We start from the raw sequence: 24,586 nt of genomic DNA, 5'->3' as shown, positions 1-24,586 counted from the left end.
GTTATCCTGCAATGAGTCTTGACGGTTATTTCTCAAAAATCTCCGACAACATGCCCAGCAGAGCTACTAAGAACTCGACCAAAACCACCATCCCTGTAGATGTACAGGAGGAGCTAGCTTACGTTAGCGAAGCTAACACCGTTACGGATCCAGGCACAATGGACCTGGTGATTCAAAAGATGACGGACAACATTACTAAAGTGATCGATGTTAAGATAAGAACGGTCTTGGAAGCAATAGCAGGCCATTCAGCTGAGTTACAGAGGGTGGTCAAACGTGTCGATGAGGCGGAAGGAAGAATTGCTACAGTGGAAGCTTCAACTACATCTATGGACGCTAAGATGAAAGCACTTGAGAAACAGGTGCGCGAAATGGCGGAGCACATTGACGACTTGGATAATCGTGGACGCAGATGCAATATTCGGGTTGTGGGACTCCCAGAAAATTCTGAAGGGACACGTTCAGTAAATTTTTTTGAGGAATGGATCCCTGACTACTTACAAATGGACACTATAAGGCTGGTCGTGTGAAGCTGGACAGAGCCCATCGCTCTCAAGCACCGATACCCGGTCCCAACCAGCGCCCACGGCCAGTGGTTATAAAGTTCCACAACTTCACCGACAAGCAGCGCGTTATGGATGCGGCTAGAAACATCGGCTCTGACGGTAGTCAACGTAAAGGTCCAAAGGTCTCATTCTTCAATGATTATTCCACAGCGGTTGTACGAAGACGCAAAGGGTTTGATGAGGCGAAGGCTCGACTCAGGAGAATGAAGATGGACTACGCTCTGTTGTACCCGGCCACTTTGAAGATTATGGTCAACGGATCGCCTAAGAAACTCCACACCTGAGGAGGCTGCTGCGTTTATTGACTCTCTCGGGTAAATAACTTTAAGCTGCGCCGCCGCAGCATTGGATAACTTTATTATCTTATTTGAATCTGATCAGGAAACAGTGGTGTGAGTTCTCACATGCTCCGGTTCAGTAATATTCGTATTTTTATAATTTTTCTTGCTAAAGTAACTGCCGCTATAGCTCAGGCTGAGACATGGGTGAATCTATATTGGTGCCCGGGCTTGGTTTTAGGTGGAAGAGCCTCAATCTTCATATATTGATTTTCATTTTCATATGTATAAAGGACGAGGCTATTGAGTGGCAATGCAGACTTAAGAGTCTACATTGGAAAGTTGAAATCCCCTGCATGTTAGCTAGTGGGAAAACCCCCTTTTGGATCTTTACATGTTTAATTTTTGGGTTTGGTATAGTTAGAGTTCAGGGTTCATATCGTTTGGTTATGCTCGGTGAGATAGAAGAGAGTTCAGCACATGGAAAAAGGTACCACCCCATTTTTACAGTGGGATTCAGTCTGAATATGAAACGGTCAAAGTGCAATGGCAGGTAACACACTGCGTGTATGTACATGGAACATTAGAGGGAGCCATAATCCCATTAAAAGGAAGAAGGTACTGTCTTTTTTGAAGAAAGAAAATATTGATATTGCCCTGTTGCAAGAAACTCATTTGGATGATAAGGAGCATCTGAAATTACAACAAGGGGGGTTTGGTCAAGTGTTTTTCTCATCATTTACATCCAGAAGTAGAGGTGTAGCAATTCTTGTGAAAAAGAACTTACCACTTAAGGTCTTGAATTGTGTGAAAGATAAACTTGGTCGCGTTGTTATAATTAATGGTACTTTACAAGGGCAGAACATCTCCATAATGAATATCTACTTCCCCCCTGCCCACCCCCCTGATTTCCTTACTAAGGTGTTTCTAGACTTTTCAGAATTAAACTCAGACACTGCAGTGGTTGGAGGAGATTTTAATTGTTTGTTGAACCCCCTTATTGATAAGTTGCCCAGCGGTATAGCTTCACTCTCTCCTCGAGCTAAGTCACTTAAAGCTATTTGTGATGATCTGGGGTATGCTGATGTTTGGAGAACTTTTCACCCCTCCAACAGAGAGTTCACTTTTTTCTCTGCACCTCATGGATGTCAGACTAGAATAGATTACTTTTTTATGCCCAGGACGTCTTTGCAGTCTGTTTTATCCACTAGGATAGGAAGCATAGTCATATCTGATCATGCGGAGGTGATCCTGGACATAAAACTCAACGGGGCATTCAATCTGTCAAGACATTGGAGGTTGAATACAACCATCCTTAAAGAACATACGTTCACATCATATTTTATTACAGAGTTTAAAGCATTTTTCTCTATTAACTCTCAATCAACAGATAATCCCTCGCTCCTTTGGGAAACCTGTAAAGCGTACGCCAGGGGTCTGATTATGTCATACACAGCCACTAAGAGGCGGAAAAAGCATGAAAAGCAAAAAAGGTTAGAGGTTGAATTAGGAACTAAAGAGAAGGACTACATTAAAACTCCCACTCCTGCCCTATTAAAGGAAATATCAGTTCTCAGATCAACGTTGGACTCTCTCCTAACACAGGACGCTGAAAAGAAAATGGGATTTGTCAGGCAAAAACTATATGAACATGGCGATAAGCCAGGAAAGTACTTGGCGTACCAAGCTAAAAAGAGAGCTGACTCACAGTCAATTGCTACTATTACTGATTCGGATGGCAATCATTTATATGAAAATAAATTGATAAATGACTCATTTAAGAAATTTTATGCAAATCTTTATGCCAAATGACGCACCCAAATTAATGGAGAATTTATTTTCTAAGATTGAGCTCCCTACTATCTCCGAAGAACAGAGGTCTCTCCTTAATGCCCCTATTACCGAGGAAGAGATAATGTTCGCAATTAAGAATCTGCAAAACGGTAAGGCCCCAGGACCAGACGGGTTTGGTAGTGAATTCTATAAAGAGTTTCATGGCCTGTTCCTTGAGCCATTGCGTGATATGTTTAACCACTAATTTTCAAATGACCAGCTCCCTCAAACGCTGAGGGAAGCCAACATATCACTTATTCTCAAAAAGGGAAAATGTCCAGAGTCTTGTTCCTCGTACAGACCAATTTCCCTTCTGAATGTGGATAGAAAATTACTTTCTAAAATTCTAGCCACAAGATTAGAGGGCTCACTGCCACTAATTGTGAAAAGAGACCAAACTGGCTTCATTAAGGGCCGTAAGTCGTGCAACAATGTCAGGCGGCTTCTTAATGTAATTCAAGCCTACCAACAAAGTGCTAGGGATGTTCTTGTGCTCTCCCTAGATGCTGAGAAAGCATTTGATCGTGTGGAGTGGTCTTACCTACTCTTTGCTCTAAATAAATTTGGTCTAGGGGACAACTTTATAAAATGGGTGAAAGTTTTATAGTTTTATTTTTTTGGGTGAAGTTTTATGGGTGAAAGTTTTATATTTATCCTCAGGCTGCTGTCCTTACTAATGGGCTAAGGTCAAATAGCTTCTCTATATACAGGGGTACCAGACAGGGCTGCCCTTTGTCCCCCCTCCTATTTGCACTCGCTATGGAACCGCTGGCCGAGGCCATCAGGGTAACGCCTGCTATACAGGGGCTGCTCATTGGTGATGTTCACCATAAAATAAGCTTGTATGCTGATGATGTCCTGATATTCATCTCTAATCCCGAGACCTCAACTACATCTCTTATTAATATTATTCAATTATTCAGCGAATTCTCAGGCTACAAGATTAACTTAACTAAATCAGAGGCTATGCCACTTGGTAGCCTTCTCTCTGTACCTAATACTTCTCCCCCCTTCCCTTTTAAATGGTCTCCCTCAGGCTTTACGTATCTGGGTATATTTGTAACTCCTAAATTCCAGCAAATGTACAAAGCCAATTTTGTTCCCTTGTTTGATACAATAAGACAGGATCTGGGGCGCTGGAACTCTCCCGATTTCTTGGTTGGGTAGAATATCCCTCTTAAAAATGAACATTTTACCTAGACTACTTTACCCAATCCAAATGATCCCAGTATTACTCTCCAATAAGATAATAAAGGATGTAAACGGATGGCTAAGTTCCTTCATATGGAGTAAACGCAAGCCAAGGCTTAAGATGGCAATATTGCAGCTGACAAGTTCTATGGGGGGCTTGGATCTGCCCAATATCAGGTTCTATCAGTGGTCTGCCCACCTATGTTATATTTCTGATTGGATCACAAACGATGACTCCTCTATTTGGTTAGACATTGAGACTTCTCTTTCAAAATACCCCTTACAGGATCTTTTATTTTTCAGAAGTTTCAAGTCTGTAGAAGATCACTGCAATAATCCTATTACACTTAACACACTCAAGGTTTGGAGGTCAGTTCAGCGCTTCCTGGGAAGGTCCAAACTAACCTCTGCTCTTACCCCAATTCTTAACAACCCAGATTTTGGTCCAGGATTGCTGGATGCTGGCTTTAACTTTTGGCTTAATAAGGGCATACGCAGACTAAATGACTTATTTGCTGATAAGATTCTATTGTCATTTGAGCAGATGGTGGAGAAATATCGACTCCCAAAGCAGGACTTTTTCCGCTTCCTACAAGTAAGACATTATATTGTGAAGAGCACCACCTTAATTGGTAACCCTGATATGTCTGTCATTGAGAGAATGATTTTTTTTCCACAAAGGAAAATGTCTGTAAGTCTGTTTTATGATGCTTTAAGGTCCTTTCCTGCTGTCAACACACAGAGGGTGAAACAAGTGTGGGAGAAAGAATTGTCTGTGACTATTGACGAAGAGATGTGGGAGGACATTTGGAGATATGCAAAAACAATATCTATATGTAATCGTACTAAAGCAATCCAATTAAGAATAATACACAGATTGCACATATCCCCAAATCGCAGACATGCCTTTAGCCCCTCTTCCTCTTCCCCTCAGTGTCTTAAATGCAAAACTGATACAGGCACCCTAACACATTGTTTATGGTCATGTACCAAAATACAACGATACTGGTCTGGTGTTCTGCAAGAAATTGAAAAGATCCTAGGGGTTGATCTAGAATTGGACCCAGTTTCGTTACTGTTAGGTCTCCCTAGTAGGCATGTTACTTCTGTGAGTAAGAGGAGGCTTTACAACATCCTTACCTTTGCTGCAAGGAAAAACATCCTTTTACGGTGGATTAGTGATAAGGTTCCTTCTATTAAAGATTGGCATAAGATACTTTTTGAATGGGTGCCTCTGGAATATCTGACATGTACATTGCATTCTAAAACAGATCAGTTCTACAAAGTGTGGGAACCCTATCTAAATTACCTAGAACCTGAGCTATCAGCTATTATGCTGCAAGGATTCTCTTAGAATGGTGGTGATCTATGTACTCAGAATTACACTGTATGTTCCATGTGTGGAACCTAACTTCTTAGTTTAAACCGAGCTTTTTTGTTTAATTTCGGTTTGTAAGTTTGTTTAAAATGTGTGTATTGAGAGACGCAATGATGGGGATAGGGTGGGAGAAGCAGGGGGAGGGAGATGGTGTGCGTATGTATGTGTATGTATATGTGTATATATATATGTATGCGCAGGTATGTGTAGGCGGGTGCTGTTTCTCTTTGTTGTTTTTTTTGCCTTGTCTCTGTTGTTGTATCTCTTTAATATGGGTGAAAATTGTGAAATTCCAAAAAATACTGTAAAAAAAAAAGAAAAAAAAAAGACATAATCAAGATCTATTACCTATGCCTAATAGTCATACTCACATTATTATTACAAATAGAAGATCACTTCTCACAATGGTGCTCAATTAGTAAAGTTAGATCAAAGCTGAATCAATGTCTTGCAAGATCACATTGATAATTTGCATTTTACATAACAGAACCGACTATAATACATACCATAGCATTGTAGGCCTATAACGTTACACCAAAAAACACAAATTTCTAATGAGATTTTACATTCAATTCCTCTTTTAAAGTAATTGCATGGAAAAGATCATGTGTAACAAATTAGGAACTAGAATACTAATAATATAAATTCAACATGATCTCTATGGTAACAACATTCGGGTAGAAAACAATTGCTAAATATCAATTAGTTCAATGTTTTAATTTTAAAAGTAACTCATTTACTTTTACTCTTAAGTACTTTTTAAATTAACTACTTTTTACTTGAGTAGTTTTTTTACAACAGTAGTTTTACTTTCTTCGGTACTTAACTCTTTTGAGTTGGCTAAATCTAAATTCACCTTAAGACTTGAGTAAAGCACATGTGCAACACCAGTGATGAGGTTGTGGTTGGCAAACTCCAGGATTAGGAGCAGGATGGGGTACTCGCTCTGTCTCTTCCACAGGGATGAGTCATCACTCAGACCCATCCAGTGAAGCAGCAGTGTTCGCATGGCCTCTGGAAAAAGCTCTGAGGCCAATTCCTCTGCGGGTGGCAGATCTGTGATTCGCTCTATGTGCCGCACCTTGAAGCCCTCTACCTGCTGGCTGATGCTACTGTTGGCTCCATGGAACTGCTGGCCAAGCCAGCAGCCTATGGAGTGAAGCAGGTGGCTGGAGTACACAGAGCCCCACTTCCGAGCCTCTAGCAGAGCTAGTACAATGTCCGCCACATCCCTCTCCTCCAGGGGCCTGCTCACACAGCGCTCAATGCTCTCCAACAGAAGCAGTATGGTCTCCTGCTGGTCAGTCCCCAGCTGTTTCTCAGAGCTCAGCTTTTCCTCCAAGCCCTGCAGTTTTTGACTTAAGATGGAGGGACATAGATAGACTGGCTGTGCTGGCATACTCTCATTTGTCAGAAAGCAGTAATCGTGGTCTGCTGAAGTGTCACCTGAAGGGCCTGTGTCTGCCTCTGGGATTTCCACAGATTGAGATGGGTAACCTTGGGGATTCCGGGACATCAGTTTGAGCTTTAGGTCTTGGTCATACATCTCCACAACGATCTGGGGTGGTGGAGGATCCAGCTGGACACTCAGGTTGTAGTTCATCTTTAGTGGGATGTCATTTAGGCGGGACTTCCATACCTCCTACAGTATGAGTGACCATTAAGTATCAGTACATTACATTGTTGGCCTACTTCAAGTATTCATCAGGTGACATTGAAATTGTAGGTTGTAGCCTCTATGGGTGGATTTGTTATATAACTAGGAGTCTGAAATGTTACCTGAAAGTTCTCCAACACAGAGAGCTGCTCTTGTTTACTATACATTTCAAAGGCCACTCGAAAAACACCTTGGATGCTGTAGAACCACATGCAATTGTTGGCAGTGGGTACCCTCAGTCCATGGAATCTAAAAGCTGTGAATTGCAAACAAGATATGATATCCATAAACCATGCAACTTGCTTTATGATGTTCTGTATCTGGGGATAAAAACTTACCTGAGGAGAAATGTAGTTTAGTTGCCAATCCTTTCTTTGCAAACTTTGCATGATATCTGGGATGGTTCTCTGTGCGGATATCAGTGTTTGAGAAGATATCAGCCCCTAAAAAGAGAGGAACCATTGGTCCCTAAAGAAGAGCAAAAATAAGTCCCAATTTTTAAATGTACTGAGAGATAGCTGACGCAGGCTCTTCGCTCGCTAACGTTAGCTATGCAGCTATGTAACTCACCTCGATAGGACAGCTCGTCACTTTGAAAGAGCTTCTATTTGACAAGTATATGAAGCGAACTTTCAACTTGCCACCATCCCAACACGGTAACTGGATAGTTGTGTATGTTGACATTATAAACCAGAAAGTTAGTTACAGCAATTGAACAACATTATTGTAATATTATGCAGGTCCTCTCATGCTTTAATGTTGATGACGACAAGAGAAATGCTGGTGAAAGGAAACATCCTGAACATGTGACATAAAACAACCAATCAACGCTCGTGCGGGAGTACGTTAAGCAACAGAGCGAAGATGGCCGAAGTAGATTTTGGTGACAGTGAACTCTTTGAACAATTGGGAGAGAGTATGCCTACTGCAACTCACATTCGGTTCACGGAGGAAGAGGAGGATGGAGAAGAAGGCTCTGAACTCAAGGGAAGATTGGGGGAGTGTGAGGAAACAATACGGAGTTTGATAGAAGAGAATATCCTTGTGTGTGTGAGAAGCTAGCAGGTGTTCGCTAGCTAGGCACGGTCATAGGTTCTAAATTAGATTGAGTACAGCTAGACCAGTAGTGACTTTCGTAGCAGGTTAGAATGTACGCAACAGCCTAGGATAATTAACGTGGCAGGTTAGGAAAAAGCCAATGCCGTGTTCAAGACAACTGGGAACTCGGGGGGGAAAAAACGAGTGCCAACTGAAATCGTTTTGAACGGTCATCCAACTCAGAATGTCAAGTCGGGAACTTGGGCGTCTTTCTATAGCAGCGTTTCCCAAACTCGGTTTTGGGGTCCTCCCCCTGAGTGTACATTTGGTTTTTACTCTAGTACTACACAGCTGATTTCAATAACCAACTCATCATGCATTTATTCTTTTAAAGATGTACTATACAGAAATCGCTCCCATTTCCTGGTAGCACAAATTCTAATAGTTGTAATTTCAGTTTGACTAAACAAGTACAGTGTAGAGAATCATTGTATCATCTAAAGCGCTATGAAATATATTAACCATCATCCAAAATATTGTATTTTCAGCTGTTTGAAGCTTGTGTACAAAAGCAAGACGCAAAAACGAAACTTAAGACCGGGAAGCATAGTAGTTCACAGGCAGATCTACCGCCTCTTAGACTTGCGTTCAGTATGAATGACAGAGCTATAACACATTTCTATTTGAATTTGGTCAGGTTGCCCAAAAAGTTACATATTGCAGCTTGAAAGCTGTGTAGTGTTAGGGCAAAAAACAAATCCTGTTCTAGCGCTTCAACTGACGTCATGATTTGACTGCGTTTTTCCAGAGTTCCCATTTGTCTTGAAAGCACCATTAGGAGGATTGTCTAAAGTGCGCTCCTAAATAGAGCCCCACAGTGGAGGTGTCATAATACCCATAAAACCTAGCGGTAAAACAGGGAAATGGTTCCAATCTTTTTCCCCATCAGGGATTTAGAAACACGGAAGCTCTGTGTTTCGTGTAGGGCTTACCCTGGCATGACGTTTTGATGTCCAATACGTATTTATATGGTTAAGGTGACTTATCAATATTTGTCTCAATTTACGTTCAGATTCAAAAATGTTAACATCAAAGTAGATATTATGCAAGACTACAAATCCCTGCAAGCTCCTGCATGGAATCTCTAGCTGACACCTTTGCTAAAAGACTGTCAATGTAAAGCTTGCACAAGAGTTCACAGAATTGCCAATTTATTCATAGTTAATCCAGAGATTCTTACCTTTTGCCTTGATTCGGCATTCTCGTCCAGATCATCATGTCGTTTGTATTTCTAGCATTTAATTTTTGTGGGGTAAATACAGGTGAATATATTGATAGAAGTCACCTTGTCCTAGAGAGATTTACACAGTTATCAAAATGTCACGCCAGGGTAAGCCTACACGAAACACAATGGTAGAAAAACGATTGGAACCATTTCCTTGTTTGACCGCTAGGTTTTATGGGTATTATGACTCATACTTCGGGACTCTATTGCTACGAAAAGTTACTTCTGGTAGTAGCTGTACTCCAAGTCACAACCACCATCAGGTCTGGCCTAACATTAGCTAGGGACCTAGCTAGCAAAAGAGAAAATGTATGTCATTGGTTGGATGTGCCCCTTGAGAGCATTTAAGATCACTACCTTGCATACTTTTGGTCATTGCAGTTAAATACTATACTAGCTAGAACCCATGCAAAAAGTAATGTTTTCTGTCCTGCCATCTGCCAAGCTGTAGTAACTCCCAAGTCTGGTGGAGTGAATGGTTACCCAAAAATGTTAGATTTGGTCACACTCTTCAATGAAGCACTGCAGATTTTATGTACATAGCTAGAAGTAGAGTCACTTTCCATTCATCCAATTATAAATAGCTTGGCTAGGACAGAACCTTTTCCAAACAAACAAACGTTAGCAGACTGACTTGTTTGATGTCTAGCTATGTTGTTTTGATATGAAGTACCTCTTCTTTCCTTAACCTATTGTCCACACCAAGAGTTGAAAAGAAAATTGAAAGTGTTGACAAGGCCAAGGTAAGTTATTGATACACAACTCACTAGACTAGATACATTTTGACAGTAATGTCCTCATTCAAATGTTTTTCTTCCAGTGGCATTAATGTTGAAAACATCAAGATTGATGGTCCTCTTCTACACATCCTCTTTGCAAACAATAACATCTCAAAGTAGGTATTTTTTGGGCTTTAGAACCATAATCGGAGAAATGTTCTTACTTGATTATATGATCTTTGGGTATTAACATGTGAACTGTTAATCTTCTTTTCCCAGGCAATGCCGTCAAGAAATTGAAGACTACATCTGTAGTATTGTTCAGAAACATCAGCAGCAGGGAGTAGTTGAAAAAGGAAATCCCTACGGAAATGTCAACCCTCAGGTGCATTTCCAGATTTCCTCCTCAAGCTTCAAAGAAGGAATAGTTAATTACAATTAAAATATTTTACATCTCTTTTTTCTTCCCCATGCAGTCTTCAAGTTTCATTATGGAAGAAGATCAGAAGACCAAGACCTCCTGTGGAATCAAAAAGATTAAGGAGGCCTTCAGTGTGAGTTTTTTTGGGAATGGGGACAATCTAAGTGTCCAGACCATGCTTTTTTTGTCTGGATATAATATTTGTCTCTCTCTTTTCACAGATGGTGGGAAGTGTCCTGTATTTCACCAGTTTCTGTCTGGACAAACTTGGACAGCCGCTGCTAAATGATAACCCCCAGCAGACAGAAGGATGGGAGGTTCCAAAGTATCCTCAACACTGCTTTCTCTTCCCTCTGTCCTTCCCTCCCATCTTCAACAATGACACATTTCAGTGTAGAGTCAAGCTTTGATTGTTGGAGAAAATCAACTGGAGAGGAATCTCAGTTGCCACTCTTTGAACCTTGAACCATTATCTTCCTTGTCTTTCATTGTGTGTATATGAATGTATGTTGGAGTCGTTATATGAGTAAAAAAAAAAGTGTGTTTTGTTACCCACTTTGAAACTACAGTTGCATCATTTATTGAGTTTCTGAGTTGTTGCAAAGATATCAGCAGATCTTCAGCCAGGTCATTGCCTTAGATGGACAAGAAGTACAGATGAAAGAGAAAAGGTATAGCAGACATTCTTTTGATATAAAAATATTGCAAGAAATATCTAAATTATAATATATCTTACTGTGCCGTTTGTGCCCACTCTGTAGAGCTAAGCCTTGTTGTTTCAACTGTGGGTTGGATGGTCATCAACTTCGAGACTGTCCTCAGGTAAGTCTTGAATAACTTTTGACTTTATTGTGCATCATGTAACAGGGAAGTTGCTCACTTACTATGGCCAGACAGAAGAGCTTAAAATCAGGTTTGACGTGATCAGCTCTGTTCATGTTTGCTCCTTTAGCCAAAGGACATGGCCAGAATCAACAAGAAGCGGAAGGAGTTTTGTCACGGTAACCAGGGAAACCTGAGCAATCAGCGCTACCATGCTGAGGAAGTGGAGGAGCGATTTGCCAAATACAAACCTGGATTCATAAGGCAAGGCAGATTGAAAATGTCTGATGGCCTTGACATAATAAGATACCAATTTGTTATCAGTTGTTGTTGCAGGGCTAAAGTGAAGTTGTTGTTGAGCTTGGGTTTTTGATATCCCATATCTCTTACCCATTGGGGTTTGTGTTTTCTTACAGTGAGAAGCTGCTGTCTGCACTGGGAGTTGATATGAACACACTACCACCTCACATCTACCGCATGAGGCAGCTAGGCTACCCACCTGGTTGGCTTAAGGAGGCAGAGATGGAGAACTCCGGTCTCATGCTATATGATGGGAAGGGTAAGATTTCACCCAGAGAGACCATAGCCACTTTACCAAACACTAGCCTTTCAGTTTTGGTTGATGCACTGCTCTTTCATGATTCTCATTCATATTGCACTGCTGTGTTCACTATATAGTTTCAAGTGATGAAGAACCAACTGGGGACAATGGACAAAAAATCTCCTATGATGTTTCCAAGCTTGTAGATTTCCCAGGCTTCAATATATCTTCACCCCCTAGTGTGAAGGATGTAAGTCTCCTTGAAAGCAGTTTGATATCTGGCCATCATTAAGGTACAAGCACAGAGGTCTTTGCCGCCACTTGTAAACCTTTGCACTGACATTTTCCCCCCATGATTTTTAGGACTACAGGCTATATGGCTCTATTCCAATGCAGCATAATCACATGAAGCAGAATTTTGCTGCTTATCTGTCTAACAATTTTCCAATGGTAAGTTAAAAATTATCCTATTTAACTTTTTAATCAATTCTTTGCCACTGTATTGTGTGCGCACTATAAATTAATATATTTTGCCAATAGCCTGGTGCCAACTGCAATAAAAGACCACATGAATCCAACTCAACTCCCCGGCAGACAAAGAAAAGGAGATCTGATGCCAGGAGTTCAGATATGGACATTGATTCAGGTAGAAGTGTTATAATTCCAGGTGTCTTAACACAAAGAGAAAACAATTACGCTATAGCGACCAGCAGATGAATATATTCTGCTTTACATAACTTTTCACTGTCATTATGACTGGTCGTTCTGTCTGCAAAAACAGGAAAATTATTTTGCGTCACTTATGCTGTATGTGTGCAATGGCCGTGCTCTGGCAGTGCATAACACTTGTCAGTGTCTGTTTCCAGACCAGGATACTACACCCCGCCGCCACCGGAGCTCAGACAGCTTCCAGTTCCAGCCCCCACTGCCCCCTTCCTCACCATCCTTTGGTTCACCCCCTCCCTTACCTCATGGTACTCCGCCAGCTACTCCCACACCACCTCTTCCTAAGGGAACACCTCCCCCCACGCCCACTAATGGCTCAAGGGCACTGCGGGGACGCACTGTGGGAGGGAGTGAGGAGTCTGCAGGCGGGGGGGAGGAAGAGCTGACACTGGAAGAGCTGGAGGAGCAGCAGAGGCTGATCTGGGCAGCATTGGAAAATGCTGACACCGCCACCAACAGTGAATCTGAGACACAAGCTGTTGGAACACCCCTCCCCAGCTCGCCCAGCGTCTCCACACCCGCCCATGTTGACACTGAAACTGAACTGGAGGATGGTGAGGCTGAAGATTATGAGGAAAAGGAGGGATTTATAGAGGCTGCCAGCCACAACAGTGATGTGCAGATCAGTGTTGAGACATCTTCTAGCAAATGTCAGGATTATGAGGAAGATGCTGAAGATAAAGGCAAGGTGGTTGAAGACAAGAGCAGCTTACTGCAATCACCAGATGAAGAAGAGAGCCCTCAGAGCCCTGAAGCTGCCACAGATGGAGGCAATGTGCTTGCACAGAAGGTCAGATTGCTGCAAACGCCAGTGCAACAAGTGAGTCGTCAGTCGGATCCCTCAGGTCAAGATGCTATGGAGGGAGATCTGTCTGACTCTTTGGGGAATGTAATGGCCGTGCCTCACCGGAGTAGGTTTGCACAGGGCATTATTCCCTTTGAGGACACGCCAGAATTCACAGAAGTTGCTGAGGCCACCGGGACATACCTTCGAATCCGAGACTTGCTGAAAGGTTCCCCCCGAAATATGGCGAAAATCAAAAAGTGAGAAAAGACTGGCTTGAATTCAAATCCAGGGATTATTTTGCATAAACCTTTTTTTATTTTTTATTTTTTTACAAGTCTGTTGATTTCATACACTTTCCTTTCTGTAAGTGTGCCACAGAAATTGGAGCGGAACAGTTTGGTGACCTCATTCAAACATCCTTTTTAATATTTTATTTTTTGTACTAAACTGAATGTTTTTTCTGTGTATGAGTTAGCTGGGGTCTAAAGATGCAAGGTTTTTCTTTCAGGAAACCCCATTGCTAGTTTAGGTAGTGTCTGTTTTGACATTCACAGAATCATTTTTGTAGCAATGACAACATCCATATTGCACTTTTTAGGTGTAAAGATTTTATAAAATGTTTTTCCTCTTTCTGTTTTTACCATCAATTGATAATTTTACAGTTACATGGTCTCATTGCTGTCTAGGTGCGCCTCCTTTTCTCATGGTTCAAGAAGCCTCCCATTGGCTACTCTTATCAAATAAGGACATTCATTTTGATCTTCTTTTAAAGTTAATTTGAAACTCGTTGATTTTTACAATTCTATCTTGACACAGGAAATGAGTCTCTGCATTCAGAATCTCACTACAGCAATATGGCTGTGCATAATCTCATGTTTATTATATATTTTTTAAAGTATCTATTTTTTTTCTCCACAATTTCGTGGTGTCCAATTGGTAGTTAGTCTTGTCTCATCGCTGCAACTCCCGTATGGACTCGGGAGAGGCGAAGGCCAAGAGCCGTGCGTTCTCCGAAGCACAACCCAGCCAAGCTGCACTGCTTCTTGACACAATGCCCACTTAACCCGGAAACCAGCCTCGCCAATGTGTCGGCGGAAACGCCGTACACCTGGCGACCGTGTCAGTGTGCACTGCGCCCGCCCCGCCACAGGAATTGCTAGTGCGGGATGGGACAAGGACATCCCTGCCGGCCAAATCCTCGCTTAACGCAGACGACACTGGGCCAATTGTGCGCTGCCCCATGGGTCTCCCGGTCGCGGCCGGCTGCGACAGAGCCTGGGCTCAACCCAGATTCTCTAGATGTTGATTTATTTTTAAGTAACAACCATTGCTGTCAGCATCAAATACATCTATGCTCTAATTGCTACTACAGAATGACACTAGATGGCAGCAACACTTCATTTGACCACTACATTACATTTGACTATTTATATTTATTAAGGATCCCCATTCTTCCTGGGGTCCAGCAACATTAAGGCAGTTATATACCATTTAAAATATTGCATGACATAACACTTTTCACAATCCATTAAGTGTGTGCCCTCAGGCCACTAGTCTATCACACATCTACAATACCAAATCCATGTGTACTTGTGTGTTTGTTCTTCACAGTCCCCACGGTTCCATAATGTGTATTTTTATATATTTTTTATCTGATTCTACTGCTTGTATTAGCTACCTGATGTGGAATGGAGTTCCATGGCTCTATGAAGTAGAGGTCGACCGATTATGATTTTTCAATACCGATAACGATTATTGGAGGACAAAAAAGTCGATACCGATTAATCGGCCGATTATTAGAAATAAAAAATAAAAATATATATTTTTAAATATATATATATATCACACACAAATTTTTGTAATAATGACAATTGCAACAATACTCAATGAACACTTTTATTTTAACTTAATATAACACATAAATACACACACGCACACAGCTCTGAAGTGACAATGATACTGAAGAGTCTGCTTAGGAGACAAATACTCTCAATTGTTTGAATAAAAATAGAGTTTAAGTTACCTGCGATGAATGTTGAAAACAAACTTTAATTTCTATATGCAGGAAATCCTATTTTAATAATGGGCATGGTAAGAATTGAAAGTGCGAGTCATAATTCCCATGATACCTAGCAAAATCTGAAAGCGGTTCCTTCATTTATTCCATGGGATATTTTTTAGATTCACGTAAAATAAGGTCTGTGTTTCGTGTAGGCTTACATCACCGTACCAATTTTATAACTGTGTAGATATCCATAGGACAAGGTAACTCTGATCAATATTGGCTAAATATAAGCGAAGATAAAAAAAATTGTAGAGTGGATTTATGAAAATATGTTGACAAACGTTACCTTATCCTAGTGAGATTTACACGGGTATCAAAACGTCGAGGCGGTTTAAGCCTGCACAAAACACAGACCTTATTTGAAGTAGATCAAGACATTCTCTATGGAAGACATGAACGGTAAAATAACGAAGGAACACCTTTCAAATTCAGCCGCAAGTTATTACAGGAATTATAACGCGTCGACTATTTCTCTCTAAACCATATACCTTTGACTAATCCGGAAACTATGACCTCGAAAACAAAACGTTTATTCCGTTCCGTATTTTATCTAACGGGTGGCATCCATGAGTCTAAATATTCCTGTTACATTGCACAACCTTCAATGTTGTCATAATAACGTAAAGTTCTGGCAAATTAGTTTGCAAAGAGCCAGGCGGCCCAAACTGTTGCATATACCCTGACTGCGTGCAATGAACGCAAGAGAAATGACACAATTTCACCTGGTTAATATTGCCTGCTAACCTGGATTTCTTTTAGCTAAATATGCAGGTTTAAAAATATATACTTGTGTATTGATTTTAAGAAAGGCATTGATGTTTATGGTTAAGTACACATTGGAGCAATGACAGTCATTGATTGATTGTTTTTTATAAGATAAGTTTAATGCTAGCTAGCAACTTACCTTAGCTTACTGCATTCGCTAACAGGCAGGCTCCTCGTGGAGTGCAATGTAATCAATGCAGGATCCCCCGAGCTGACAAGGTAAAAAATCTGTCTGCCGTTCCTAGGCCGTCATTGAAAATAACTGACTTGCCTAGTTAAATAAAGATTAAATAAAGGTGTAAAAAAAATAAAAATAATAATAATTGAAATCGGCCATTCCGATTAATCGGTCGACCTCTACTATATAGTACTGTGCGCCTCCCATAGTCTGTTCATGACTTTGGGATTGTGAAGAGACCCTTGGTGGCATGTCTTGTGGGGTATGCATGGGTGTCTGTGCTGTGTGCTAGTAGTTTAAACAGACATCTTAGTGCATTCAGCATGTCAACACGTCTTAGAAAAACAAGTAGTGATGAAGTCTCCTCCACTTTGAGCCATGAGAGATTTACATGCATATTATGAATGTTTGCTCCCTCTGTACTTAAGGGCCAATCGTGCTACCCTGTTCTGAGCCAATTGTAATTTTCCGAGGTCCCTCTTTCTGGCACCTGGCCACACGACTGAACAGTAGTCCAGGTGCGACAAAATCAGGGCCTGTAGTCCCTGCCTTGTTGATAGTGTTGTTAAAAGGCAGAGCAGTGCTTTATTATGGACAGACGTCTCCCCATCTTAGCTACTGTTGTTTTGACCATGACAGTTTACAATCCAGGGTTACTCCAAGCAGCTTAGTCACCTCAACTTGCTCAAAATCCACATTATTTATTACATGATTTAGTTGCGGTTTATGGTTTGGTGAATGATTTGTTGCAAATGCAATGCTTTTAGTTTTTTAGATTTAGGACTTACTTATTCCTTGCCACCCATTCTGAAACTAACTGCAGTGTTGCAGTGATTTCACTCGCTAAAGTAGCTGACGTGTATAGTGTTGAGTCCTCCTCATACATCAATAAATCAAATGTATTTATAAAGCCCATTTTACATCAGTAGGTACAGAAACCCAGCCTAAAACCCCAAACAGCAAGCAATGTAGATGTAGAAGCAAAGCCTGTGGAATGTCATTAGTAAAGATTGAAAAGAAGAAAAAAAAGTAAGGGGCCTAGACAGCTGCCCTGGGGAATTCCTGATTCTACCTGTATTATGTTGGAGAAGCTTCAATTTAAAAACAACAAAAAAAAACACTTATGTTAGACAGGTACAGTGCCTTGCAAAAGTATTAATCTCCCTTGGTGTTTTTCCTATTTTGTTGCATTACAACGTGTGATTTAAATGGATTTTTATTTGGATTTCATATAATGGACATACACAAAATAGTCCAAATTGGTGAAGTGAAATTAAAAAAATAACTTGTTTTGAAAGATTCTCAAAAAGAAAACTGGTGCGTGCATATGTATTCACCCCTTTGCTATGAAGCGCCTAAATAAGATCTGGTGCAACCAATTACCTTCAGAAGTCAAATAATTTGTTAAACAAAGTCCACTTGTGTGCAATCTAAGTGTCACATGATCTCAGTACATATACACCTGTTCTGAAAGGCCCCAGAGTCTGCAACACCATTAAGCAAGGGGCACCACCAAGCAAGTGGCACCATGAAGACCAATGAGCTCTCCAAACAGGTCAGGGACAAAGTTGTGGAGAAGTACAAGTCAGGGTTGGGTTATAAAAAAATATCAGGAACTTTGAACATCCCAAGGAGAACCATTTAAATCCATTATTTAAAAAATTGAAAGAATATGGCACCACAACAAACCTGCCCACCAAGCTCACGGAGCAGGCAAAGAGGGCATTAATCGGAGGCAACAAAGAGACCAAAGATTACCCTGAAGGAGCTGCAAAGCTCCACAGTGGAGATTGGAGTGTCTGTCCATAGGACCACTTTAAGCCGTACACCACCGAGCTGGGCTTTATGGAAGAGTGGCTAGAAAAAAAGCCATTGCTTAAAGAAAAAAATAAGCAAACACGTTTGGTGTTCTACCAAAAGGCATGTGGTAGACTCCCCAAATATATGGAAGAAGGTACTCTGGTCAGATGAGACTAAAATTGCGCTTTTTGGACATCAAGGAAAATGCTATGTCTGGCGCAAACCCAACACCTCTCAGCACCCTGAGAACACCATCCCCACAGTGAAGTGTGGTGGTGGCATCATCATGCTGTGGGGATGTTTTTCATTGACAGGGACTGGGAAACTGGTAAGAATTTAAGGAATGGTGGATGGCGCTAAATACAGGGAAATGATTGATGGAAATCTGTTTGTCTTCCAGAGATTTGAGACTGGGACGGAGGTTCACCTTCCAGCAGGACAATGACCCTAAGCATACTGCTAAAGTAACACTCGAGTGGTTTAAGGGGAAACATTTAAATGTCTTAGAATGGCCTAGTCAATGCCCAGACCTCAATCCAATTGAGAATCTGTGGTATGACTTAAAGATTGTTGTACATCAGCAGAACCCATCCAACTTGAAGGAGCTGGAGCAGTTTGCCTTGAAGAATGGGCAAAAATCCCAGTGGCTAGATGCGCCAAGCTTATAGAGACATATCCCAAGAGATTTGCAGATTTGTAATTGCTGCAAAAGGTGGCTCTACAAAGTATTGACTTTGGGGGGTGAATAGTTATGCACGCTCAAGTTTTCAGTTTTTTTTTTTTTACCCCCTTTTTCTCCCCAATTTCGTGGTATCCAATTGTTAGTAGTTACTGTCTTGTCTCATCGCTATAACTCCCGTACGGGCTCGGGAGAGAGCCATGCGTCCTCCGAAACACAACCTAACCAAGCCGCACTGCTTCTTAACACAGCTCGCATCCAACCCGGAAGCCAGCCGCTCCAATGTGTCGGAAGAAACACCGTACACCTAGCAACCTGGTCAGCGTGCACTGCGCCCGGCCCGCCACAGGAGTCGCTAGTGCGCGATGAGACAAGGATATCCCTACCGGCCAAACCCTCCCTAATCCGGACGACGCTAGGCCAATTGTGCGTCGCCCCATGGACCTCCCGGTTATGGCCGGCTGCGACAGAGCCTGGGCTCGAACCCAGAGTCTCTGGGGGCACAGCTAGCACTGCGATGCTGTGCCTTAGACCACTGCACCACCCGGGAGGCCGTCCGTTATTATCTTATATTGTCCGCTATTAATTTTCCATCCAAGTTATCAGACCCCGGTGGCTTGTCATTGTTGATAGAGAAAAAAAAATCACCTCTTTCACACTACACTTTACAGAATTTTAAATTACAATGCTTATCTTTCATAAGTTGATCAGTTATACTTGGATATGTAGTGTCAGTGTTTTGATGCTGACATGTCATGCCTGAATTTGCTAATCTTGCCAAAGAAAAAAATCATTAAAGTAATTGGCAATATCAGAGGGTTTTGTGATGAATGAGCCATCTGATTCAATGAATGATGGAGCTGAGTTTGCCTTTTTACCCAAAATGTAATTTAAGGTGCTCCAATGCTTTTTACTATCATTATTTTTTATAATTTCTCTTTGTTTGATAGTATGGTGTATTTTGATTGTTTAGTCACACAATTTCTCAAGTTGCAGCACGTTTGCCAATCGGTTGTGCAGCCAGACATACATTGCATTCAGAAAGTATTCAGACTCCTTGACTTTTTCCAAATTTCGTTACATTACAGCTTTTTTCTAAAATGGATTAGATAAAACATTTTCCTCAATCTACACACAATACCCCATAATGACAAACTGAAAACAATTTTTTTGACATTTTTGTAAATGTAATAAAATAAAAAAAACGATACCTTTATTTACATAGGTATTCAGACCCTTTGCTATGAGACTTGAAATTGAGCTCAGGTGCATCATGTTTCCATTGATCATCCTTGAGATGTTTCTACAACTTGATTGGAGTCCACCTGTGGTAAATTCAATTGATTGTACATGATTTGGAAAGGCACACACCTGTCTATATAAGGTCCCACAGTTGACAGTGCATGTAAGAGCAAAAACCAAGCCATGAGGTTGAAGGAATTGACGCAATCCGAGTCAGGGCGTGTCGAGGCACAGATCTGGGGAAGGGTTCTAAAACATTTCTGTAGCATTAAAGGTCCCCAAGAACACAGTGGCCTCCATCATTCTTAATTGGAAGAAGTTTGGAACCACCAACTCTTCCTAGAGCTGGCCGCCCGGCCAAACTGAACCATCGGGGGAGCAGGGCCTTGGTCAGGGAGGTGACCAAGAACCCGATGATCACTCTGACAAAGCTCCAGAGTTCCTCTGTGGAGATGTCCTTCTGGAATGTTTGCCCAACCATCTCTTCATCACTCCACCAATCAGGCCTTTATGGTGGAGTGGCCAGACGGAAAGCCACTCCTCAGTAAAAGGCACATGACAGCCCGCTTGGAGTTTGCCAAAAGGCACCTAAAGGACTTCCAGACCATGAGAAACAAGATGATCTGGTTTGATGAAACCAAGATAGAACTCTTTGGCCTGAATGCCAAGCGTCACGTCTGGAGGAGACCTACACCATCCCTACGGTGAAGCATGGTGGTGGCAGCATTATGCTGTGGGGATGTTTTTCAGCGACGCTCCCCATCCAACCTGACAGAGCTTGAGAGGATCTGCATAGTTGAATGGGAGAAACTCCCCAAATGCAGATGTGCCAAGCTTGCAGCATCATACCCAAGAGACACAAAGCTGAAATCACTGCCAAAGTTGCTTCAACAAAGTACTGAATAAAAGGTCTGAATACTTATGTAAATGTGATATATATATATATTTTTTTTAAATGTGTAAGTATTTCTAAACCTGTTTTTGCTTAGTCCTTATGGTTATTGTGTGTTTATTGTTGAGGGGGAAAAAACGATTGAATAAAGCTTAGAATAAGGCTGTAACATAACAATGTGGAGAAAGTCAAGAGGTCTGAATGCTTTCCCAATGCACTTTATTTGCAATTATTTTTGCCTCAACTCTCAAGCATACAATTTTTCAATTTCTCATCTAGCCACAGGGATTTAACAGTTTTCACTCATTAAGAAATGGGTCATTCACCCATTTCTTAATGGGTGCATGGTTATTAGTAAATGGAATAAGCAAATTCAAAAATGTGTCAAGTACAGGGTCTGGTTGTTTATTACAGACCGTAGGCCAACATATTCTTTACATCAACAACATAGGAATCACTACAAAACGTATTTGTATGACCTCTTATACACTATATTAGGCCCAGCCTTTGTAACTTTAGATTTCCTAGATATGGCTACTATATTGTGATCACTACATCCGATTGATTTGGATACTGTTTCAAAGAAAATTTCTGCAGCATTAGTAAAGATGTGATCAATACATGATGATTTCATTCCTGTGCTGTTTGTAACTACCCTGGTAGGTTGAATGATAACCTGAACCAAATTGCAGGCATTGGTTACAGTTTGAAGCGTTTTCTTGAGTGGGCAGCTTGATGAAAGCCAGTCAATATTTAAATCAGCCAGAAAATATATATCAAGCATTTCACACGTTATCCAGATACCGACTGTTAGCACTGGGTAGTCTATAGCAGCTTCCTACAAGACTAAGAAGTGATAGACCATCATGTCTCTAGAGAAGTGTCACAGGAGATGGACCAACGTTTTACAATGCAATGGTTTGTTTTCGTTATTCCAAATCGGAGTTTGTCACCGTAGTTGTTTTGCCATTGGAAGTCCATTTAAAAGTACACAGTAAGGCTTCGGTAAATTCATTTCTCGTGTTTTTGTTATTAAATCTAAATATGTGTTCAAGATTATAAACCATTTGGAGGGCTGATGTTTCGGGTGGTGTCATGCTGCTGCTGGATGGAAATTGACTGTTGGTCTGAAGCGTTGTCTGTCCTATTTCGTGACTTTAATTAACTGCCCTGCTCTAATACGTATGCTTTTCGAATACAGCCTCCTTTAATATAATGATTGATCTGTATAGTGTGTTTGGATGCTTTCCAATTTGCCGCCCAACTCCTAATCTCACCATTCAAATCATGTCAGTACCGTATTTGAATTTACCAAAATTTGAATGGTAAAAATAAGCAAGTTCCACAAAGCCGACACACGGTTTCAAAATCTGTTCGGTTGGTTAACAGGTACAGGGAAAGGAACAACCGTACCCGGGTGGCAACCTTTTGTCTGTATTGAAGCAATCTTTATTCTTAATCTTTTACAGAAATTGCATGCTGAAAGATACAAATCTGAGTAAATAGTTTCTAATTGAAAGTAATACAATTATCTTTATCCTGAATATAAGTTTGACAGACATAATTCAAGTTTAGTAGATTTTTTTTTAGCAAATGCATTTTATGACCTTTGTGTTAATATTATAATTGTGGTAGTTTATTTTTTAATTTGGGTTTTAGACTAGTTTAGTTATTTTTTCCCCCTCTAGTCTATAGGGGCGAGACCATTTTACGTCATTGCTTCGCTCAATCAGCACCTCGTGAACGCGAGTCCGTCGGAACACAAGGCTTCGGTTGGGAAGACAACTCGAAAGAGGGTTGTGCCTGTTTGGGATTGTTTCTAGCTGTTCGTCAAATAACAATTCATACGAGAGTGCTACAGGTAAGGATTGGTTGAAAAGGCTTGAACCCGGCTATCTCACGTTTGCTTTATAGGTAGCCCTGCGGGCCCTCAGTCAAGGCAGGGAGCCCACAACCCACGGATAAACAGTTACTAAGCGCCAATTTAGCTCACGTAACGCTAGCTAGCTGCTAGTATATACCGCGTTTAGCCAGCCACTACCTGTCTGGGCCTTAAGGCTAGATACTGATCTCACATTTTTAACATGGTTTGACTTGGAGATTATATTTTAAATAAAAGATCACAAGCGATCCAAACCGCTAGTTTTCAAGACATGTCATTCAGGGGCGACATTGTGGTACGAGTCGACGTTCGGACCTGTGGAATTCCCTCGACGTTAGCTAGCTTTCCTATACGAGCAACAAGACCTTGTCAGTGTGCTATGTTTATGTGGCTTCGGAAAGCTCAAATAGTATGAACCATATGGCTACTGGCTAGCGAAGTCCGCGACACCGACACGTTAGTGTTTTAACACATTTGGATTGTTTCAACTAGACATGAGTTTGTTAACCCAATCGACTTTTCTTTAAGTTAGTTTTATACAGTAGCTCCATTCGCAACTACTGTCATGATATCCAGATGTGCCACCTCATCGACCACACTAAAAATCTATGGAATGCAATACGTCAGTAGGAATCTCCCAGGGAACCTTTCGACTGGTCAATCATAAATATGTTCACCTTTGCCTGTCCCATGAAGAACACGGCAAACTCAACAAACCCTATGTCTGTCAGCTTGCTCGCTAACTGAAAGGAAATTATATTTAGTAATTGGCTCTGCTAGATACCTTTCATAAGTGGTTGTCTCTTGCCAAATATCCTAACATGTTAGTGACTGAATTCACTTTATAGTTTTTACCTAAACTCAGGTCAAGGTAATCTATTCTATGATTTAGCTATGTGTAAACTGTGACCTTGAGTTGGTTTCAGTGTGTTTGACAATGCTCAATAGAAATGATTCAGTAGTGGTTAACATTTGATCATGAACAATCGGCATAGTTTTTGGCCTCATAATTTCTACATTTCAGCAAAACAGAACTTCGGGCTTAGGTGTCTGCACCCTTTTTATGCACAGATCCAACTCCACTAACAAGAAGTTTTGCCTCTCCCTGTAAAGGAAGCAGGGGCACCAAGGATGATTTAACCTAGCATTCTCTTGTGTCCTGTGCCAGGCCCTGCTCTGATGGCTCATTTACATTTACATTACATTTAAGTCATTTAGCAGACGCTCTTATCCAGAGCGACTTACAAATTGGTGCATTCACCTTATGATATCCATTTGAATTGCTAGAGTAAGATGTGTAACAGAAAAAGTTTGCAAATAAGAAATTATTATTGATTGATATCAAGGACATTGTGTCTGGTGGTTGACAAACATCTCCACTGATTTACAGCAAACCCATATCATCAAACACAACAAACCACTACACAAGCTTCCAGACACTATAAACAGTTAGCCTATAGTTAATCATTTGATGATGAATCCGAATTGAGGCTATCCTAAACTGAGCTGTGTGGCTGTTATTGTGTTGATGTGTATGAAGTGTCAGTTAGCAAATTGTCCATTCTCTGAAGGTCAGTTGTCTCTTCTATACCTGCTCTCCCTATCAAAAATACAAGTATTTGTTAGGACAAGTAGGCTAGACAACAATGCTTGCGTTTTAATGTCTTAAAGTTTAGGCTATTTTCTCCTTGCTAAGTTTTTCAAGTAAATTCAGTGTTGGAGGTAAAACGAAACTGTAATGATTATTTCACAAATCTGTCAACCAAGCTATTAAAACTAAACTTTGACGTTTTGGGGGGCATTAGGCATAACTCAACTCGAGCTCTAGGAGACGAGTGCTG

At 41.1% G+C, this 24,586-nt stretch overlaps 3 protein-coding genes across 4 annotated transcripts in view; 2 read left to right on the top strand and 1 right to left on the bottom strand.

The window, feature by feature from the left end:
• Nucleotides 1-4,144: 4,144 nt before the first annotated feature.
• On the bottom strand, nucleotides 4,145-7,686 carry si:ch211-110p13.9 (uncharacterized protein LOC562347 homolog). Its single transcript, XM_055886979.1, has 4 exons — nucleotides 7,474-7,686; nucleotides 7,242-7,371; nucleotides 7,026-7,159; nucleotides 4,145-6,888 (listed from the first exon to the last, which is right to left on the bottom strand). The coding sequence occupies exons 1-4, from the start codon at nucleotides 7,585-7,587 to the stop codon at nucleotides 6,022-6,024; spliced, it is 1,245 nt and encodes a 414-aa protein (XP_055742954.1). The 5' UTR covers nucleotides 7,588-7,686; the 3' UTR covers nucleotides 4,145-6,021.
• LOC129826349 (zinc finger CCHC domain-containing protein 8-like) lies at nucleotides 7,684-19,540 on the top strand. The gene is made up of 14 exons (XM_055886978.1): nucleotides 7,684-7,940; nucleotides 9,928-9,969; nucleotides 10,047-10,121; nucleotides 10,225-10,330; nucleotides 10,422-10,499; nucleotides 10,588-10,691; nucleotides 10,972-11,037; nucleotides 11,128-11,188; nucleotides 11,319-11,452; nucleotides 11,605-11,747; nucleotides 11,867-11,979; nucleotides 12,093-12,179; nucleotides 12,270-12,375; nucleotides 12,596-19,540. The coding sequence occupies exons 1-14, from the start codon at nucleotides 7,768-7,770 to the stop codon at nucleotides 13,501-13,503; spliced, it is 2,196 nt and encodes a 731-aa protein (XP_055742953.1). The 5' UTR covers nucleotides 7,684-7,767; the 3' UTR covers nucleotides 13,504-19,540.
• A 3,033-nt stretch (nucleotides 19,541-22,573) lies between these two features.
• Nucleotides 22,574-24,586, top strand: part of clip1a (CAP-GLY domain containing linker protein 1a) — a 53,379-nt gene continuing 51,366 nt past the window's right edge. The window contains exon 1 of one of the 2 annotated variants that reach the window (XM_055886975.1): nucleotides 22,574-22,724. The gene's annotated coding sequence lies outside the window, so the exon portion shown is untranslated. The remainder of the gene's footprint in view (nucleotides 22,725-24,586) is intronic. The other variant, XM_055886976.1, reaches the window with a different exon arrangement.

Source organism: Salvelinus fontinalis, chromosome 28, assembly GCF_029448725.1.
Source record: "Salvelinus fontinalis isolate EN_2023a chromosome 28, ASM2944872v1, whole genome shotgun sequence".
NCBI lineage: Eukaryota > Metazoa > Chordata > Actinopteri > Salmoniformes > Salmonidae > Salvelinus > Salvelinus fontinalis.
The sequence above is the reverse complement of the archived record's forward strand: the minus strand, read 5'-3'. Positions and strand labels throughout refer to the sequence as shown.